The sequence below is a fragment of the Macrotis lagotis genome, chromosome 1 (genome assembly GCF_037893015.1).
Source record: "Macrotis lagotis isolate mMagLag1 chromosome 1, bilby.v1.9.chrom.fasta, whole genome shotgun sequence".
Classification (NCBI taxonomy): domain Eukaryota; kingdom Metazoa; phylum Chordata; class Mammalia; order Peramelemorphia; family Peramelidae; genus Macrotis; species Macrotis lagotis.
Genome location: NC_133658.1, coordinates 693,688,422 through 693,709,410, shown reverse-complemented (window position 1 = coordinate 693,709,410; position 20,989 = coordinate 693,688,422). Strand labels below are relative to the sequence as shown.

At 33.1% G+C, this 20,989-nt stretch overlaps 1 protein-coding gene across 1 annotated transcript in view; it reads left to right on the top strand.

Annotated features, from left to right (window-relative positions):
* The window catches only part of LOC141506244 (E3 ubiquitin-protein ligase UBR3-like), a 140,209-nt gene that overhangs the window by 100,508 nt on the left and 18,712 nt on the right, over window positions 1–20,989 (top strand). Inside the window, 10 exon segments of the mRNA XM_074212816.1 lie at window positions 2,653–2,832; window positions 3,948–4,081; window positions 11,625–11,711; window positions 14,965–15,030; window positions 15,127–15,216; window positions 17,760–17,888; window positions 17,976–18,028; window positions 18,123–18,256; window positions 18,982–19,069; window positions 20,672–20,811. Of these exon segments, the coding sequence (XP_074068917.1) occupies window positions 2,653–2,832; window positions 3,948–4,081; window positions 11,625–11,711; window positions 14,965–15,030; window positions 15,127–15,216; window positions 17,760–17,888; window positions 17,976–18,028; window positions 18,123–18,256; window positions 18,982–19,069; window positions 20,672–20,811 (1,101 nt within the window).

Sequence of the window (20,989 nt, the reverse complement as noted above, 5' to 3'; positions counted from 1 at the left end):
TACTGACTTCCTGTCTTCCTTTAATTACCACCTAAAAATTCCTTCTTTTCCTGGAAACCTTTTTCTAACCTGTCTTTAATTCTAGAGTCTTCCCTCTATTTCCTGTTTATTTTTTATGTAAATTGTTTGTTGACCTTTGTTTTCTCCTGATCCTCCTAAGCTAGATTGTGAGTTTCTTGAAGGCCATGACTGCCTTTTTTCCCCTCTTTTCTTATCTTCTGCACTTAGCATATAGTGTATGATACATAATAAACCCTGAATAAATTTTTGATTGTTTGATTGTCTCAAAGCACAATGATCTGAATTTAAATGAACTGGGAAAGCTGTGTAGAAGCAAAACTTTTTTAATAGACTTTTTTAAAGCTCTCTTTCATCTTTTTTTATTTTTTGTTTTTTTCTCTTTTATCTTAATACCTGTGTTTTTGAAAAAAATCTTATTTGTAAATAACTGCTATCTTGATTTCCATAGAGCAGTAAAATAATACCTTAAAAGTTCTCACTTGAATTCCAATGGCAACTACATGGCAGTAGAAAGACTGTTGGACTTGGAATATTTAAGTCTTAGGTTCAGATCCTGTCTCAGATACTTAACTATCTGTGGAACTCTGGACAATTCACTTAACTTCTCTTAGCCTCAGTGTCCTCATCTGTAAAATGGGGGGGAAAATGAGAATATTTCCTTTTCAGGGTTGTGGTGAAAATTTGTTTAGAGGCTGACTATTACTATGCTAGCTAATTTGTATGAGTTTAATGAGATGGGAGAGTTAACAAAGTCATAAGACATTTTACTTAAAAGAAAATTAAATTAACAGACTCAGAAATAACCCAAACTAGGTGGTGCAGTGGCTAGAGCACTAGGCCTTGGTGTCAGGAATACTTCTGTCCGCTTCATTTTCTTCAATTGTAAAAAGGGGATGATAAGAGTACCTCCTTCAAAGGGATGTTGTGAACCTCAAATGAGATAATATTTCTAAAGGGCTTAGTCTGGTGCCTGGCACATAGAAGGTGCTTAATACATGCTAATTCCCTTCCCTTATTAGTTTTTGTAAACATTTAAAAATCCATTCAATTTTTCCTATTTTCTCTTTTTTCCTACCTCCCCGCCTTGAGAAAATAAAACTCTTAGCAAATGTGCACAATCAAGCAAAATAAATTTCCTACTGCTTATGTCCCCAAAATAAATTTCACTTTTTACCTGAATCCTTCACCTCCCTGTCAGGAGATAAGTAGTGACATATTTCTTTAGGGGTCCTTAAGAAAAGTTGTTGGTCATTGCGGTCATTGCTTTGATGAACTTTTTTTTTTTTTTTTTTTTTTTGCAATGCAATGGGGTTAAGTGGCTTGCCCAAGGCCACACAGGTAGGTAATGATAAAGTGTCTGAGGCTGGATTTGAACTCAGGTACTCCTGACTCTAGGTCTGATGCTTTGTCCACTGTGCCACCTAGCCACCCATTTTGATGAACATTCTTAAAGATTGTCTTGCAAAGTTATCTGTCTTTACTGTGTTGCTGTCATTATGCTGTTCTTGTTCTCACTTCATTCTTCATTAGTTCATACAGTCTAAGTTTATTTGAAAATAACTTTTCCATATTTCCTTTGGGACAAGAGTATTTCATCGACTTTGGATAGCATACTTATTCAGGCATTCCCCTAGTTGATGAGTATCTCCTTAGTTTCTTGTTCTTTGCAACCACAAAATGAGCTGCTATAAATATTATTTGAATATATGAATTCTTTTCCAATTTCATTGGAAGGACCAGTAGTAATATTATTGGGTCAAAAGAAATTTTTGGCCATGGTTCCAAGTTGCTTTTTACAACTTTTGTCAATTCATATCTCCACCAAACATGGTCTCTCCAGTATTTGTCTCTATTTTTTTATTACCTTTGCTAACCTGATGGATATGAGTTGTGACTTCACAGTTGTTTTAAATTACATTTCTCTATTTATTAGTGATTCAAAGCTTTATAAACATATTTATGAATAACTTGGATTTTTTTTTTCTTAGATAAACTGCTTGTTCGTAATCCCATCTCCTTGTTGTTTAGGGAATTGCTCTTATTTTTATAAATTTGAATCTTTTCCTTTTTATGCCTTGGGAATGGGACTTTTTCATAGGAACTCATGGAAGAAAAAGTCTTTTCATCAATAGAGTTTCATGGGTGTTTAGATTAGGGTAACTGCATATGTGTAATAGAATGGACTTTATAGATATTAATTATGAAATGTTATAAAGTGTTTTTTGATGTACAAGAATTTTATTGAATCATATTTTTAACTCTTTCTCTTTAATATTGGGTCTTTCAGAAATATTATTTGTAAATAATAGATATCAATTGTTCTTGAAATCCAGTAATTTCCTTATAGTAGTAGCAAGATAAAAAGTATTTTAAAAGATGTCACTAGAATTCAAATGCATTTGACAAGATAGGATAGTTTACTAAGTCACAGGCTCATTTGATGATGAGAAAAATACACTATTATTATACTTAGGGAAGTAATCATGATTATTTTGTTAACACACAATTTCCTCTAGTCTATTTGATGCAAGTTGTGTTGAGTCTAATCTAAAATTTTTTGGTACTCAATTTTTAGAAGAACAATTCTAAGAACATAAATTTGCTGGTGAGTAATTTTTTTTTTTCTTTTAGATGAAGAAAACAGTTTACATGTGGTAGTGAACTGTGGAGAAGCACTACTGAAGAACAATACTTACTGGCCCCTTGTCAGTGATTTTATCAATATCCTTTCTCATCAAAGTGTGGCAAAGAAATTCCTGGAGGATCATGGTTTGTTAGTTACTTGGATGAACTTTGTGTCATTTTTTCAAGGTATATTTTTATATTGTTTTCTTTTCAATTGCATAATATTTACTATCAACTGTTAAAATAATTTGTAATTAAGGTATGATACACATTGAGAGATAGTGAGTAGAATACTGACCTTAGAGTTGGGAATACCTGGGTTTAAGTCCTGCCTCTGAAACATAATAACTATATCATCAGAGAACAAATTACTTAGTATTTTAAGGACCCAGGGAATTTCAGATGAGTATTTGCACTGATAGTGAGGGAATTCCAAACTGGGAATTCTGACACAAATGGACGCACAGATCTGGACCAAAGAAATTATAAATAGAATTTTAAAATCAGGGTTTGTTCCATTATTATTATTGTTTTTATTTTCATGAATGTCAGTCTAAAAATTTTTATTTTTTTATTTTTTTCAAGGGTTAAGTGACTTAGCCAAGTCACATAGTTAGGTAATTATTAAGTGTCTGAGACTGGATTTGAACTTAGCCCCTCCTGATTCCAGGGTCAGTGCTCACTGTAACATCTAGCTGCCCCCCTAAAAACAATTTATTAATAAGGTAGGAAACAATTTTTAAAAGTCAAGCCAGAGGCTGCACATGCAGTGGAAAGAGCACTGGATTTTGTAGCAAGGTATCTGGATTCAAGTTCTGACTGCTCTCTTCATCTTTTTGACTCAGATTTATTGTAAAATGAAGCACTTGAACTTGATGATTGCTGAGTTTCTTTTTACCACTAATTCTTTGAATGGTTAGATTCAGTGAGATAAGCTGTTTCTTTTAAAAAATTTTTTACATAGGTCTATAAGAATTTTTCTAGATATTAGCATGCATTAGATATTTATCTAATAACTATTTTGTATATATGCCCCATTAAGCTTGTACAGCTACATGAGGTAGCAAGAGGAAGCAATAGAAAACTTAATGAATAGAAAGCTCTTTTAGGGTTGTCAGACATAAACAAACTTAAACATTTTTGTTTATTTTATGAAATGAATCCTAATTGGTTAATTTAAAATATGCATGATCATTTGGAAGAATATGCCTAAGAATATTAGACCAGATATTTGATTATTAACTTTTCCTCTTTACAGTTTTTAATGGTTGTATTTGTTAATCTTGATTTTTTTTTGAAAGGCATGAACTTAAATAAACGAGAACTAAATGAACATGTGGAATTTGAATCTCAGACCTATTATGCTGCATTTGCTGCTGAGCTTGAGGCTTGTGCACAGCCAATGTGGGGACTATTATCACATTGCAAAATTAGGGTATGATGAAAACATTTTTATTTTGATGTCTCTATATATCTATATGTGTTTACTTTTTAAGTAATTCTCTTTGAAATTTGTACCTGATAATTAAGTACCAACTTGGATTAGCTTTGTCGTGACTTGCTTGGTTAAAATTCTAAGAGCCAAAACTTTTGGCACCCGGATCAATGGAAAGTCTCTTCCTAATCATTTCATACTATGGTTACTACTCAGCATTCTATAATACGTATATACAAATAGCGGTACTTTTTTCTTCCAGTTTTTTGGCCAATGGTTACTATTACTTACATTCCACAGAATGAGGTCAAACTTTGAATGAGTTTTGCTCACCACTGTTAGAAGTCACAAACAACATAATTGTTAGCATAACCATTAAATAACTCTTAAGCAGTTATATAGGAATTTATATAGGAGATAGTTTTCAGTAACTAGTCATTAAAATTAAATGAGATGTTATATAATTATATGAGAATATATATATGTGTGTGTGTATATCTATATATCTATATATCTATATATCTATATATATATATATATATCTGATTGGATAGAACATTTTAGATTTTATAATACCTCTACATTTATTCACTTTTTTTTGCAAGGCAGTGGGGTTAAGTGGCTTGCCCAAGGCCACACAGCTAGGTAATTATTAAGTGTCTGAGGCCGGATTTGAACTCAGGTACTCCTGACTCCAGGGCCCGTGCTCTATCTACTGCGCCACCTAGCCGTCCCTTTATTCACATTTTCTAAGCAATAAGCAAGCTCCCACTTTTCACATTGTTTTGGTGTGGCAATTATTTATAGTTTATAGGTTTATCTTTACTTTATATTTCTTTTTGTTATGATTGACAGTTTTCATTATCTCAGGAACTAGGAACATGCATAGCATATTTGGATGTGATTAGTAGGCCATTTTTGGCTAGTGTTGTAAGAGAGCATATAAAAATCTAGTGAGAAAGAAGTTTGGAAAACTATGTATTTGATTGCCTGAATTCCAGTATGAGAAGTTTGTACCTAGGTAATTATTAAGTGTCTGAGGCCGGATTTGAACTCAGGTACTCCTGACTCCAGGGCCCGTGCTCTATCTACTGCGCCACCTAGCCATCCCTTTATTCACATTTTCTAAGCAATAAGCAAGCTCCCACTTTTCACATTGTTTTGGTGTGGCAATTATTTATAGTTTATAGGTTTATCTTTACTTTATATTTCTTTTTGTTATGATTGACAGTTTTCATTATCTCAGGAACTAGGAACATGCATAGCATATTTGGATGTGATTAGTAGGCCATTTTTGGCTAGTGTTGTAAGAGAGCATATAAAAATCTAGTGAGAAAGAAGTTTGGAAAACTATGTATTTGATTGCTTGAATTCCAGTATGAGAAGTTTGTACCTTACCTTGTATACAGTAAGGAATGATTTTGTTTGTACCTTACCTTGTATACAGTAAGGAATGATTGAATGGAATCCTATAGAAATAGGATGAATTAGGAGAAGGCCTGAAAGCCGGAGAAGTAGACATATTTTTGTAATTATGCGATCCTGTATTATGGTTGGTGGCTGTGAATGGAAAGGAAGGAAAACAATACAGAGATTAGTAAAAGTATTAGTTTTGGTTAAGATGAGATGACTGGGGAGGAGAGAAGTAAGCACTATCCTTGTCTTCAAGTATTTGAGGGTCACAGTGGAGCAATTTTTTAACTCCTTAGTTAACCATTACACCATATGATAAAAATTCCCTTTCTTGTAAGATGAAGTTCATTTCCTGTTCTTCATGTCTTGAGTTGTTTGTGCTTGTTGGTGATTATTGAATTCATGATTTAAAAAATTAAAAAAATTGCTTATGTTACACATGTACAGTTATAAGAAATTATGATTTCTTATAACTGTGTTTTTAGTTTATTAATTTGTCTTCAATAACTATTTTATGATGTTTTTAGCTCAAATGTAAGGGGAGGAAAACAAAATCGGCTTTAGGCTGGCCTTGATCAGTTCAAGGACAAAGTTCTTTTCTGAGCTGGAGTCTAAAAATTATTTCTGAGTAGATGAAAAATATTTTATTACTTTTTCTTTTTAATAAGAAACTGGTCATATATTAGTATCATTTTTCCCCCACAAACTATGAAAAGATTCACCTTGCATTTTAGTATTATATAATCTCAATTCTGAAGAGCTGGTACTAGTTGCCTAAACTCCACAGTTTTACCAACAGCAAAGGTCATCCATTTCTGTAAGAGAGGGATAGCATTTAATAAAGTACAAGTGAAGCTTAGCGAGATGCAGGATTCTTGACTCGATAAGGAAAAAAAAAGATGAAATTAAGTTTTATGTGAAGAGTAACAATCTAGAGATGCTTTTATGTTGTCATGAAGGCTATTTATGGTTGAAAGATATATATTGCTTCTTAGTGCTGATGGAGCTACATTGATTAGCAATTGGGACATGATTGTTGAGAGATGAGTTGAATATTTCTGGTGTTCTCAGCAGATCATCAATCATTGTGGAAGCCATTGACTGTTTACCTCAAGTTGAAGCCAGTCAGTCCCTAAACAAAACTCCACCTAAAGAAGAAGTTTTGAATGCCATTAAGCTCCTTTCAAGTGGCAAAGCACCTGGTGCTGATTCTATTCCAGCTGAGATCTACAAGATGGGAGATCCATTGCTCATCCAAAAGCTGACTAAAATTTTCTAGATTATATGACAAGAGGAAGTTATCCACCAAGAGTTGAAGGACATCATCTCCATTGTCCATAATTATAAAGGTAAAGGGAATAAATTGTCCTGTGACGATCACAGGGATGTTTCTCTTTTAAACATTGCTGGTTAGATTCTCAATAGGCTGATCGTTTACCTCAAAGATGGTCACCTCCCTGAGAGTCAATGTGGCTTCAGATAATGTTGAAGAACAATTGATATGGTCTTTGTTGCCCAACAACTACAGGAAGAATGTCAGGAACAGAACAGAGCTCTCTATACAAGATTTGTAGATTGACCAAGGCCTTTGATACTGTCAGCCATGAGGGATTATGGAAAATTTTGTCAAAATTTGGTTCCCTAGAAAAGTTCATCAGTATTGTCAGTACATCAATTCCATGACATCATGCTTGCCTGAGTTCTGGATGATGGATGATGCTTTAATGATTCCCAGGTCACAAGTGGTGTGAAGCAAGACTATATCCTTGCTCCCTTGCTCCAGTGTTTTCAGCCAAGTTATCAAACACCTTTACTGAGGATGAACACGGATTGAAGGTCAGCTGCACTGATGGCAAATTCTTCAACTTGAAAAGACTGTAATCCAAGACCACAGTAGAAGGAGTGTTGGTGCATGATCTTCTGTTTGCAGATGACTGTGCACTCAATACAACTTCTGAAGCTGAGATGAAACAAAGTATAGATTGAGTCTCTGCTGTTTCTAACAATTTTGACCTGACAGTGAACAGAAAGACACAAATGCTCTAATAGTCAGAACCATGCCATCCATTGTAGAACTCTTGGTTACAGCAAATGGAGAAGTTTTGAAAACTGTCGATAAGTTCACTTTCCTTGACATTGACAGTGTCCTTTCCAGAGAAGTACACATTGATAATGTGATTGACACATTCATTGCCAGAACTAGCTCATTGTTTGGGAGGATCCAGAAAAAGTGTGGGAGAGAAGAGGCATTAGATTGATTAGCAATCTGATGGTCTACAGAATTTTCATGCTGATCTCATTGTTACACACCTGTGAAACCTGCACAGTCTACCAGCATCATGCCAGGAAACTGAATCACTTCTATTTAAATTGTTTTAGGAATAATCTGAAGATCACCTGGCAGGAAAAGTTACCAGACACTGAGATCCTTTCTCAGTCTAAACTGCCAATGGCCTGGCCATGTTGTTCGAATGCCAAATGTATATGTGCCAAAAAGACTATTTTATGGAGAACTCATACAGGGCAGGCGTTCACAGGAGTGATGGAAAAAGCAATACAAGGACACTCTAATGGTCTTTTTGAAGAATTTTGGGAATTGATTATGCAGCCTGGAAGACACTGGCACAGGGACTACTTAGTATCTGAGAGGGTGCTGTGCTTTATGTGCAAGGCAGAATTGAAGCAGCTTGAAGAACACATTGAGATATGAATGTTTAGAGAATTCATCCCAAATATTTACAATGGACTATTTGTACCCAATCTGTTGTAGAGCTTTCTGAGTTTGTATTGGTCTTACCTGTCACAGTTGGACACACTATAACTCATCTCTATCATAGTGATTGTTGTTTTGGTCTTCTTTGATAACAAAGGACAGAAACCATCACCAATCACCACCACCACCAATAATATGTATCTCTAGATTTTAGTCCTGAAAAACTTAGTTTGGAGGATAAGTAGTAGAACTTACTGGGAGCAAGCAGGAGTACTGGGGAATAGTAATGAAGATGCCTGTGAATATTAACATGTCTGAAAGTGTTGACCTGGAACTTCAACTGTGATAAAGCAAGTTTTACTTGATGTTGATATTGTGGGAAGTAAAGGCAGGGTTAAAGGAGAGAAGTCCTGATTAACTTGACTTTATTTTGTATATAATTGCTCTGTGTTTGTGTGTGTGTGTGTGTGTGTGTGTGTGTGTATAGAGGAGTTCTGAAGGGCGTTTTTTGGGTGTATGTGGGTTTGAAAATGAGATTGTCCATTTAAATGCTGCACAAGATGTTGAGAGATACAGTGAGCTTATTTTGTGAATGTGTGTATTTTCCCTTTCCTTTTTTTTTAATTCTGAGTTTACATATTTTTTTTCAGAAGGACTTTTCTACAACTTTTTAGAATTTGAGCATGGGGAGGAGAGCAAGAGACAGATGTTGCATAGGGTATTTAGACTTTCTCCCTGCCATATCATTGAGTACCAGTGGTGAGCATTGGGACTTGAATTTCCCAGACTGATATGTTTCATGGCCTGAGCCACTATATCTGTAGCTATTGGAGATAGTTAACTATAGTGGAACTAAACTGTCAGCTTGTAAAACTAATACTGGAGGACAAAATGAAGTATAAGACTATTTTTCTTTCTTCTCAGTTTTTCTTTGGGCTAGTTACCTGATCCAAACTCTTGGACATGTGTTTCCTCCCTTTAATTTTGAACTTCTAGAAGATTTGAAATCAATCTCTCTCTCTCACTCGCCTCTACCTCATCTTTGTGCTCACTAGCCATTGCAAGGGTAGGACTGGTGTGAGTCATTTGGGCTGGACTCTTTATGAAGTAGCTTGAGGAGTAAGTTCTCTTTTCATCCTTTTCCAGGTAGAAAAATGAAAACCTGTTAGATTAATCTGCCATGTAAACAGATTTTTAGTTGATTGAGAAAAAAAAGTATCTCTTGAATCTTTTATCTGTGGTTTAAAAAAAATCCAGCTTTTGAAATGCAATGGCTAATAATGGAGATGACTAGTTATGGGAATTTTGAGAATTACACAGGAGTATAGGGTTGAAGAAAGGTGTTTTTTTTTTTAACAGTTATAAACTGTTTTAAAACAGTTTTTTTTAAAACAGTTCATGTTAAGGGTATTCCAAAATTATAGTGAGTAGAGATAGAAGGAACAAAAAAAAGGTGATAATCTTCATTACAGGTTTTTTTTTGTATCAGTTAATTGGCAATGACTTGTAGAATTTGACTTTTTACTCTGATTAGAAATGATTCTTAAAAATAAGGATACAATAAATGTATTTTCTGGATTGTCATAAAGAAGAGAAAAAACAACCATTGAAAAATATTAGACAGTGCTAAGTTGTTTAAGTAGCCCTAATTAAATGAAATATTCATCTATGGATTTTTTTAAATTTGAATTTTATTTTCAGTTTCAGAATTTCTCTTTCCTCCCACTTATTGAGAAATAAGAAAAATAAAAACCCATCACTAACATGCATATTCACATAGTCATGCAAAACAAATATCCACATTATTTGTGTCCTACTTTCCCTATTCCCCCACCAAAAGAAAGACAAGAAGAAGAATCATGGAAATATACTTCATTTTATATTTTGAGTCTTTCAGTTTTCTATCTCAAGGTGGATATGAATCTTGTGGAATTGTGGTTTTTATAATATTGTTGTTACTGTATAAATTGTTCTTTTGGTTCTGCTCACTTCACTTTGCATAATTTTGTATAAGTCTTCCAAGGTTTTATTGAAACTTTTCTCCTCATCATTTTTGAAAGTCCAATATTCCATCACATTCATATACCATAGCTTTTTTAGCTATTTCTTAATTGATGGGCATCTTCTCAGTTGCTAATTCTTTGCCATCACAAGAGAGCTGCTCTAAATATTTTTGTACATATGGGACCTTTCATCTTTCTTTGCTCTCCTTGGCATATAGAACTAATAGTAGAATCTCAGGGTCAAAAGGCTTAATAGTTTTTTAGTTCCAAATTGCTGTCTAGAATGGTTGAACTAGTTCACAGCTTTCCCATTTATTCATTAGTGTATTTTCCCAATCCTCTTCTACATTTTTTGTTTTCTTTTTTTGTCATTTTAACTAATTTGATGACTGTGAGGTGACCTAAAGTGTTCTTTTGGGGCAGCTAGGTGGCGCAGTGGATAGAGCACTGGCCTTGGAGTCAGGAGTATCTGAGTTCAAATCTGGCCTCAGACACTTAATAATCACCTAGCTGTGTGGCCTTGGGCAAGCCACTTAACCCCATTGCCTTTGCAAAAACAACAACAACAAAAAGGTTTTAATTTCTGTTTTTCTAATTAGTAGTGATTTAAGATTTTCTTTATTTACCTATTGATAGTTTTGCTTTCTTCCTCTGAAAACTACCTATTCTTATCCTCTATCAACTGAAATACTACTCTTTTTCTTGTAAATTTGACTACTTCTATTTATTTTTAGAAATTACTCATATTTCCATACATTCACCTTGGAGGAACTACTCAATGTTCTGGGATTCATTTGTAGTTTTTTTTTTTTTAGCATTTCATGGATATTAGTTCAGCATTATAGTTATCCTTTTTCCTTTATTCCCAATCCTTAAATACCTCCCTCCTTTGTTCCAATAATACCTGTCCTTGATGTTTCTCATATGCTTATATTTTTATTGATACTGCAGTCTACTTATATTCTTCTCTAGGAATGTAATTTTCCTGAAAGTCAGTCTGTTTGATTTTTGTCTTTGTGTGCCCTGGCTCATTATGATGTTTAGTATTTATTTCTCAAGTGAAATATGCAGAGGGGTCATTTATCACTAAATTGAGGCAAGTTAGAAAGCTCAATGGATATGGAGTGCTTCACTGGTTTTTAAAAAGACCTGACTTCAAATTTGGCTTCTGAACTTGGGCAAGTGAAATTACCTTAATCCACTGGAGAAGAAAATGGCAAATTATTCCAGTATAAATTTGCCAAGAAGACTTTATAAGGTTATGAAGAATCTAATATAAGGACTGTTGTGAATGACTGAACAACAAATCATAAAATTACCTATTGTCTTAAGTTATTGGTTAATAGTCTATTTGCCTCTGTAAATTTCAAACATTTACAGTGTTTTTTTTTTTTTTTTTTTTGTTCCTTTGTAGGAAACACAAGAATATACCAGAAATGTTGTTAGATATTGCCTGGAAGCCCTTCAAGACTGGTTTGATGCTATTAACTTTGTAGATGAGGTATGTTTTTGTCATAACATTTAGCAAAACTATTTGACTTTAAATTATAATCAGAGAATAATACCTCTCAAATAAAATGAGAAACCCAAAATTAGATTGTTATTCATATAAGGTACTATTATATCTTAAGTGAGTCTTAACATAGATCAAGAATATAAACTAGTAGCAACTGGGGGAAGAGTGATTTTACACTTAGGAATGGAACTACACATTGATGACAAGGATCACCAAAACTGTATTACTTGAATCTGAAGTGAATAAAAGATAAGCCTAGGATTTAACTGTGAAGGACTAGACACCATACATATTGTGAAATAATAGTTATACAATTAGATTAGCAGTCTAATCTTTAAGAAAGAAATGTCATTTCTTATGGGAATCAAGTATCATTATTTACATGATGTTAGTTTGAATAGTTGCTAAGATAATACAGTTAAAATATCTTAAGAGTCAGAAAGTGATATATAAATTAGATATCTTAAATCTTAAATTCTACTTGGGTGACAGAAGCAAATAAATAACACTGATTTTGTGGGATCTTAGGAGACCACTTTTGTTTAGCTTCATAAAAATGTGATTTCAAAAGGATTTTAAATGTTTACAAATTTTTGTATTATTTAATGAAAGAATATGAGATTGTATGTGGAGCTGGAAGTAGTATATATTATAGTGTATAATGCTTTGTTGGAAAGTATTTTTTTTATTTTTTTCCACTTTATTTTTTATTTTTATTAAAGATATTATTTGAGTTTTACAATTTTCCCCCAATCTTGCTTCCCTCCCCCACCCCCACCCCACAGATAGCACTCCATCAGTCTTTACTTTGTTTCCATGTTTTACCTTGATCCAATTTGGGTGTGATGAGAGAGAAATCATATCCTTAAAGAGAACAGAATTCTCAGAGGTAACAAGATCAGACAATAAGATATCTGTTTTTTTTTTCCAAATTAAAGGGAATAGTCCTTGTACTTTGTTCAAACTCCACAGCTCCTTATCTGGATACAGATGGTACTCTCCTTTGCAGACAGCCCAAGATTGTTCCCGATTGTTGCACTGATGGAATGAGCGAGTCCTTCAAGGTTGAACATCACTCCCATGTTGCTGTTAGGGTGTACAGTGCTTTTCTGGTTCTGCTCATCTCACTCAGCATCAGTTCATGCAAATCCCTCCAGGTTTCCCTGAAATCCCATCCCTCCTGGTTACTAATAGAACAGTAGTGTTCCATGACATACATATACCACAGTTTGCTAAGCCATTCTCCAATTGAAGGACATTTACTTGATTTCCAATTCTTTGCCACCACAAACAGGGCTGCTATAAATATTTTTGTACAAGTAATGTTTTTACCCTTTTTCCTCATCTCTTCAGGGTATAGACCCAGTAGTGGTATTGCTGGGTCAAAGGGTATGCACATTTTTGTTGCCCTTTGGGCATAGTTCCAAATAGCTCTCCAGAAGGGTTGGATGAGTTCACTGCTCCACCAGCAGTGTAACAGTGTCCCAGATTTCCCACATCCCTTCCAACAATGATCATTATCCTTCCTGGTCATACTGGCCAATCTGAGAGGTGTGAGGTGGTACCTCAGAGAAGCTTTAATTTGCATTTCTCTAATAATTAATTATTTAGAGCATTTTTTCATATGGCTATGAATTACTTTGATCTCATCTGTAAATTGACTTTGCATATGTTGGAAAGTATTTTAACATGTATATATCATTTGTTCCTCTCTATAGTCTTATAAAGAAGACAAGATATAATATTTACCCTTATTTTGCTGATAGTGGGAGATTGAAATCCAGAGAAATTAAATGTTGGGGGCAGCTACGTGGCACAGTGGATAAAGTATGGGCCCTGGTGTCAGGAGTACCTGGGTTCAAATCCGGTCTCAAGACACTTAATAATTACCTAGCTGTGTGGCCTTGGGTAAGCCACTTAACCCCATTGCCTTGAAAAAAAAATCTAAAAAAAATAAGTTCTTGATAGAGAGATAGTTGCTCTTAAAGCTTCCAGTTTCCTTTTTAGCTAATCATACTCTTTTTCCATTAACATATTAATAGAAGTCAGTTTGTTTTGAAGAAATTTTAAGCCACATGGACACTGGTAGGAAGGTATCTGATTAGAGTTTTGTGTTAATTTTGTATCAGTTTAGGCTAAATTTCCATTTGGTATCAGGATTGTTTTGGTATGTTGAATTAAATATCCATCATTGATTCTAATATTGACTAAAATATAGTTTAAGTGCAGCTAGGTGACTCAGTGGATAGAGTACTGGCCTTGCAGTCAGGAGGAAGTTAGAATTTGACCTCACACACTTGATATTTACTAACTGTGTGACCTTGGGAAAGTCACTCAACCCTGCTTGAGTGCCTCACATCCAGGACCATCTCCAGTCATCCTCATTCATATCTGATCCCTGGACCCCAGATGGCTCTGGAGAAGAAAGTGAGACTGGTTACTTAGCACAGCATCTCCTCACTTAAATCCAATTCATTTTGAATATATTATCAATCATTAGTATTCTATTATACACACACACACACACACACACACACACACACACACACACACACACACACATCTTTGTTTCCTGGAGAAGGCTGGTTCTCCTTTTAAAGGAGATTTTATATTTCCTGAAGGCCATCCAGTCTACTTTCTTCCCCCTCTGTTTCTTCTTTCCTTTTCATGTTCTTTCTTCTTTTCCTCCTCTTTTTTTAACTTTCTCCTTCTCTTCCAGCTCATAACAGCTTTCCATTGGCAGGGTCTCTGATGTTTCTCTTCAAATTAGTGAATTATATCATAGATAATAACTGTAGATAAAGGGAGAGACCTTGCCTCCTAAAAATGTTCTATCATATTAAGGAATTTCTTTTTTTTTTATAACCTAATACCAGTAGCAAATTATCTTATATCTGTTGTCATTAAATTAATTAATAGTATGATGTTCATTCTATTTATCATAGTTATCTGTGATTGTAAAGATTTTATGGTTTTAACTCTATAGGAAGATCTGTTCTTTTCAGCTTTTTTCAATTTTTTTCTTATACATTTAATTTTCTTTGGCTTAGTTTAATAAATTCTTTCATGTAGAAAAAATTTTCCATTGTGGTTTTTTATTAATATTTTAGTAAAACTTGAAGCATTAGGTGAAGGAGCAAAAAAGTACAAGTTTTATTTTTGCTTATTTTATCTTTACAGAATTATATAAAATATTCTTTTTACCTGTGACATTTTATTTTCTTTGTTTATATTTCAGCCAGCTCCTAACCAGGTTACTTTTCATTTGCCTCTACATCGTTATTATGCTATGTTTTTGAGTAAGGTAAGATTTATCTTTGTATGTATGGTTATTTTTCTAATAGGTGGGAAAATATGTATTAGTTAAAAAAATCTTAAGTTCTCTATATTTCATTTGTAGGCCGTGAAATGTCAAGAGCTAGATTTAGATTCTATTTTACCAGATCAGGAAATGTTGATGAAACTAATGATTCACCCACTCCAAATCCAGGTAAGGTTAAATGATTCTTGGAGCTTTTTAGGTAGGAGTTGTTAGTTATAGCAAATGCATTTGTTTTATTTGAATTGTAAAGGACCTTAGACATCATTTTTGCTCCAGGTCTTGAGTGTTTTTTTTTTTTTTTATCAAAATTGTCATTGAAATAGTTGTATTTGGCTCTCTCATTTGTACCATAACACTTAATTTTTTTTTTTTGAGTAAACTTTTCATTCTTAGAAATGACTAAGTTTCCATCTTTATTTGGCCTTTTACATAATAGAAGCACAAAGAGTATTATACTGTAAATGAAGAGACTTGTGTTACTAACCCAGTTTGATTCAAAGCTCCGTTACTTCACTGGTCCGCAGCTTCTTTATCTATAAATTGATATTTCTGAGGTTTTTTCCCCCCAGTCCTGAAACACTAGGCTTTTATGTCTATTGGTTTCATTGTTTGTTTATTTTAAAGTAAAACATGTGACTTAAGTTGATTTTGCCACTTTATTTTACAAATAAGTAGAACATGTTATTTAAATTGATTTTTCATTAAGTGATAGTTTTGTCAGGAAAGCAACTATTTGTTTAGGATCCTTGGAGAATAAAGAAATAGTACCTAGGTATTCTTGGGTAGGGAGATGTGAAGAAATACATGATGACATCTTTTTTAAGGAGGTTCCAGACAAATAGAATAGACAAAACTATATATACTTAAAGAGTTACATAACAGTGTGACAGTGATAGAATTATTGTCTATCATTGCTTTATTTTGTTTACCAAATAAATTATGGTTATTTTGTTTCTGTAGTAAAAAGTTGAAAATTGATCAGATAATTCTGTCCATAATGTTTGCTTCAGTTAGAAGTAGTTGCCCTTTAAATGGGTGATTTTGTAATAAATTAATTTTGTTATTGCTCAAGGATGAAAGATGGAGTCTGCATATATGACCTAATGATGTTTATTGAAAGATATTCTTTGTAGCCAGTAGAACTCTGAGGAAGTCAATGTTTTGATTTGAGTCTTTACCAAAATAAAGGGTCTATGGTCCAAGATCATCTTGTGGAAGACAACAACTTTCAGATGACATACTCTATGTAGAGTGTCAGTATTAAAAATGGCTAACAGGTTTCTCTTGTGCAAGAGTATGACTCACACCTGATTTATGTTATTGCTGTTTTAGTGATCTAGTAAGCAGAGATTCTAGGGCCATGATTGACTGGATGAGATGGAAGATAGAGGATCCAAATTTCATTTTCTTAATCTCCACTTAGAATGCAGAAATCTGCTACCATATAAAGTAGGTTACTACAAAAAAAAACCCCTACTTAATTTGGGCGAAATGAGTATTATTATAATTTTGACATTGGGAAGAAATCTTCCTGGCAGTTTAGGGGTATAAAGGAGCAGGAAGCATAGTTAAGTAAAATAATTAACAATCCATATCAAGAGAATACAGTAGGATACTTATCTCCAAATAGTTTTATCAATGCCAAGAAAAATGACCTTGAGACATGTTCTTTTGATTAAAGGACAATTAGAACCTTTGTTTAAGAAATTTATAAGGTTCATTTGTTGAATTTCCAGGAAGCAGTGAAAGTCATCTACTTTAGGAAAGAAAAGCATGTTTACAAAAAAGTCCTAAAGAACAAACATAGTTATAGATTGATAGATATGTATATATCTATCTATCTATAGATCTATAAAATGAAAAGAGATAATAACAGCTTATATACTGGACATTATATGTATATTCCAGCACATATGACTCAATTGGCATTACTACTTAGACATAATTTTTACTGATTTATCTATCAATTTGTACTTCTCAAGGTGAAGTTTTATATTATAACTTTTACTATAGGTATTTGTTTACGTGTCTTAGTTCCCCTACTAACTATATTCTTCATAAAGGTAGGTATCATGTTGGCTTTTTCTTTGTATTAAGTATACATATAGCAAAATGTTTAACAACCAGCTGCTGAACAAATGAATACATAATTAATCTATGTATGTAGACTTTCTCATCTTATTTCATGATAAAACCTATGCAGTGATTGGCTAGGCTTAGGAACCAGTGTCTGGAGGTTGACTAAATGCATGAATTATTTATTTAATGCCTTCATTTTTACATGTAAAAGTGATTGGAATATTAGCTTTGTTTTGTGTTTAAATATAATATATATATATATTATATTGTTTTTGGGAATTGTTGAGATGCAATTAATTTCTAGTAGATTTTCAGTTTAAAACACTTTAAGCAACTATTTTGGTATTAGTATTTTAGAGAGATCATTATATAGAGGTACTCATGCATTAACTTGTAAGTTATTCTTTATGCATTGCCTTAACATACTGTTTTTATTTTATTGTAAATTTAAGTTAATTCATTCTAAATAGCAGAATTTTAATTTAGAAAACTTTTGACTGGATCTAGAGATCAGTTATATTTCTTAAATATTTTTAGATGATAGTTTGTATGCCAGCTTGATTTAAAAATAAACATTCCCAGATTAAGTTGCTTAATAATGCTATTATTTAATTTTTTTTTCTTCTAAACAGGCAAGTCTCTCTGAAATTCACAGTAACATGTGGGTTAGAAATGGTCTTCAAATCAAAGGGCAAGCTATGACTTATGTACAGTCTCATTTCTGTAATTCCATGATTGATCCTGACATATACTTATTACAGGTAAAAATTGCTTTATAACTTAGATACTGTACTCATAAGCAAATCTAAATTTCTGATAAATAAAATATTCTTTGTATTCTTTCAAAGGTCTGTGCTTCTAGACTTGACCCAGATTATTTTATTTCATCTGTCTTTGAAAGGTAAGCAATATTGAAACATTTTATTAGGTACCATGAGATATTTTCAGTTATATTTTATTCTTAAATTTTAAACATTATGTTTTTTCCCCCATAGATTTAAAGTAGTAGATTTGTTGACAATGGCTTCACAACATCAAAATACAATACTTGATTCAGAGCATGAGAGATCTATGTTAGAAGGAGCCCTCACATTTCTTGTGATTCTGTTAAGTCTTCGTTTACATTTAGGTAAAAATTTAAATCATTTATATGTAAAAATAGAACAGCCACTTTTAAAATAGAGACAGTTAAAAACTTTCCTTTAAAAGAGCTTGTGAGTAGCAAGTAATGTAAATTATTTTTAAATTGTTGCCTTGGTTTGCAAATGATACATATTTAAAAGTTGATTCACTTTAATACTTTACTGAAATACCTTAAAATAGCAATTGTAAATTCTAATAAAATCTGAGGCACTCATTTTTTTTTTAATTCCAAGGTCAAACAGATAATTATGTTTCTGAGACTGGATTTGACCTCAAGTCCTCCTGACTCCAGGGCCCGTGCTCTATCCTCTGCCATCTAGCTGCCCCCATTTTTTATGATTTCTTCTGGATATAGGCCCCTTTTTGAAATTCTTTTTTTTTGAAATTCTCCTTTAATTCATTCTTTCATCCTTTATTTTTTAGTTTTAGTTTTTTTTTTTTTTTTGGCAAGGCAATGGGGTTTAAGTGCCTTGCCCAAGGTCACACAGCTAGGTAAATATTAAGTGTCTCAGAACAGATTTGAACTCAGGTCCTCCTGACTCCAGGCCGGTGCTCTATCCACTGCACCACCTAACTGCCCCCCTCCTTTTTATATTCTTGAAGGATACTGATCATATTTTAGGGAACATATTATTAATATTTGTTGTAAATTGATTCTTTATAGTTTATCTCTATTTAGATGTGCTAATTTTGTTTTATAAATTTTTTTAGGGATGACAGATGATGAAATCCTCAGAGCAGAGATGGTAGCCCAACTTTGTATGAATGACCGGACACATAGTTCATTGCTGGATCTCATATCCTTGGAAATTTTTGTTTAATTTTCATTTGATTGCAGTTTCAGTTTATTGTATTGAAAGAAATTTGAAACATGAGCATAATGAGAGTCACAGAATGTTAGAACCTTGAAGATTATCTTGTCAACTCCTTTATTTTATATATAAAGAAACTGATGTCTATAGACATTAAGTTCCCGTGTTACAGAACAAGTCTGTGGAAGAGTGTCTCTGCAAGGGAGCTCAGGTTTTCTGAATTCAGGTCTCCTCATTGTACTGTGTTTTCTATAACATGTTTCTTTTGCATGTTAATTGGATTAGGGAAAGACAGAATAAATTATAACAATAGTTTAAGAAAAAAAATTTATTAGATCTATGACTTCATAGGTATAGGGAATGCCTGGTTATAAGCTTCCTTTTTCAAAGCAACTCGGCCCTTTTTCTGTAATTAATAGTTTTAAGGAATTACTTGGGGACACGTTAGATGTAGGGGTTTCTCTAAAATAACTCAGTGTCAGAAATGGGACTTGTCCCAAGGTCTTCCTGACCTTGAGGCCCAATTCTTTATCTATACACCATAACTATTAAACGCACACACACACACACACACACACACACACACACACACACACACACACACACACAATACCACATACATTCTTTGTCCTGTTTTTCTGAGAGTAGGAATACACAGTAGACTTTGAATATTGTTATCATAAAGAAATCACTAATTTCTGAGAACCTCAGCCTCCTCATCTATAAATGTGTTAATAGTATTTCCTGATAACCTTTTTATGAAGCCTTTTATGAGCAGCAGCTGTTTTCCTGGGCTGTTAAAAAAGGAAAGAGGCAATATTTTATATTGGAAAGTGTGCCAGTTTTGGACTTAGATTTAACTTTGGACTATAAAATATCCAAGATTATTTCAGGGCTTCATTAAATAATCAATTATATCTTGGACTCCTTAAAAGTAAAACAAAGTTATGTACTTTAATATGTATCTAGTATAAACTATCTACTTAAAATTTGCTTCTCATTTTAATTTCTATTAGTTCTTTCATGATCCTTAACTGAAGATGATTCATTTGAAGATTTCTAGGGAGCCTTTTTTTGAAATTGTAAACATCAGCATTTTCTTGAAGATATTCACTACTTTCCTTCCTTTAGTTCCAAGGAAATGAATTATATAAAGTGTTAAATACAATTAGAAAAATTTGAAAATAGTAATAATAGAAATCAATTTGAATTTTAAGGTATTTCTTTTGATTCTCCCCCCCTCCCAGTATCTATAATCATCCCATTTGAAGTTCATTGTTAGTAGGTATGAAAATGTTAATCACAATATACTTGGTAGTCTTCTGTGCTATATTTGCACAAAGCTAATCATTTGTAAGTATGTAGATTACAAATGCCTTAGGCTCTATTTTTCAGTCAATTTAATTATGTAACTGAGCAATGTTGGCAGAATTGTTGCCTTGTGGAGTCCTCTTGTGGCCACTTTCAGGTATTGTAATGGATTTTGATATTTGGACTGTTCTTAAAACGTAATTATTACAGTGAGTATCTTGATCATTTGACACAATTTTTAGCTAGTACCAATTTTTCTTGACATATATGCATCACATTCCAGAAAATCCCAATCCCAAAAGTGGAATTATTCCAGGTAGCTACAGTTTTGAATCTGTCTTGTCAGCTGTTGCTGATTTTAAAGCTCCTGTTTTTGAACCTGGAGGTTCTATGCAACAAGGAATGTATACTCCCAAAGGTATGTTAATGTGCATAAGAATATTTTTGAAACATCAATTTTCTGAAGAGTAAGCCCTATATACAAGAAGAAATTGTTTTATATTTTTTTGCTCAGTTTTGTTTTTTTAACCATATTTTTTGTCATGAACGTAAACATTGATGATTATTTCTGTTTACTTAAAAAAGTGTCATTCTAT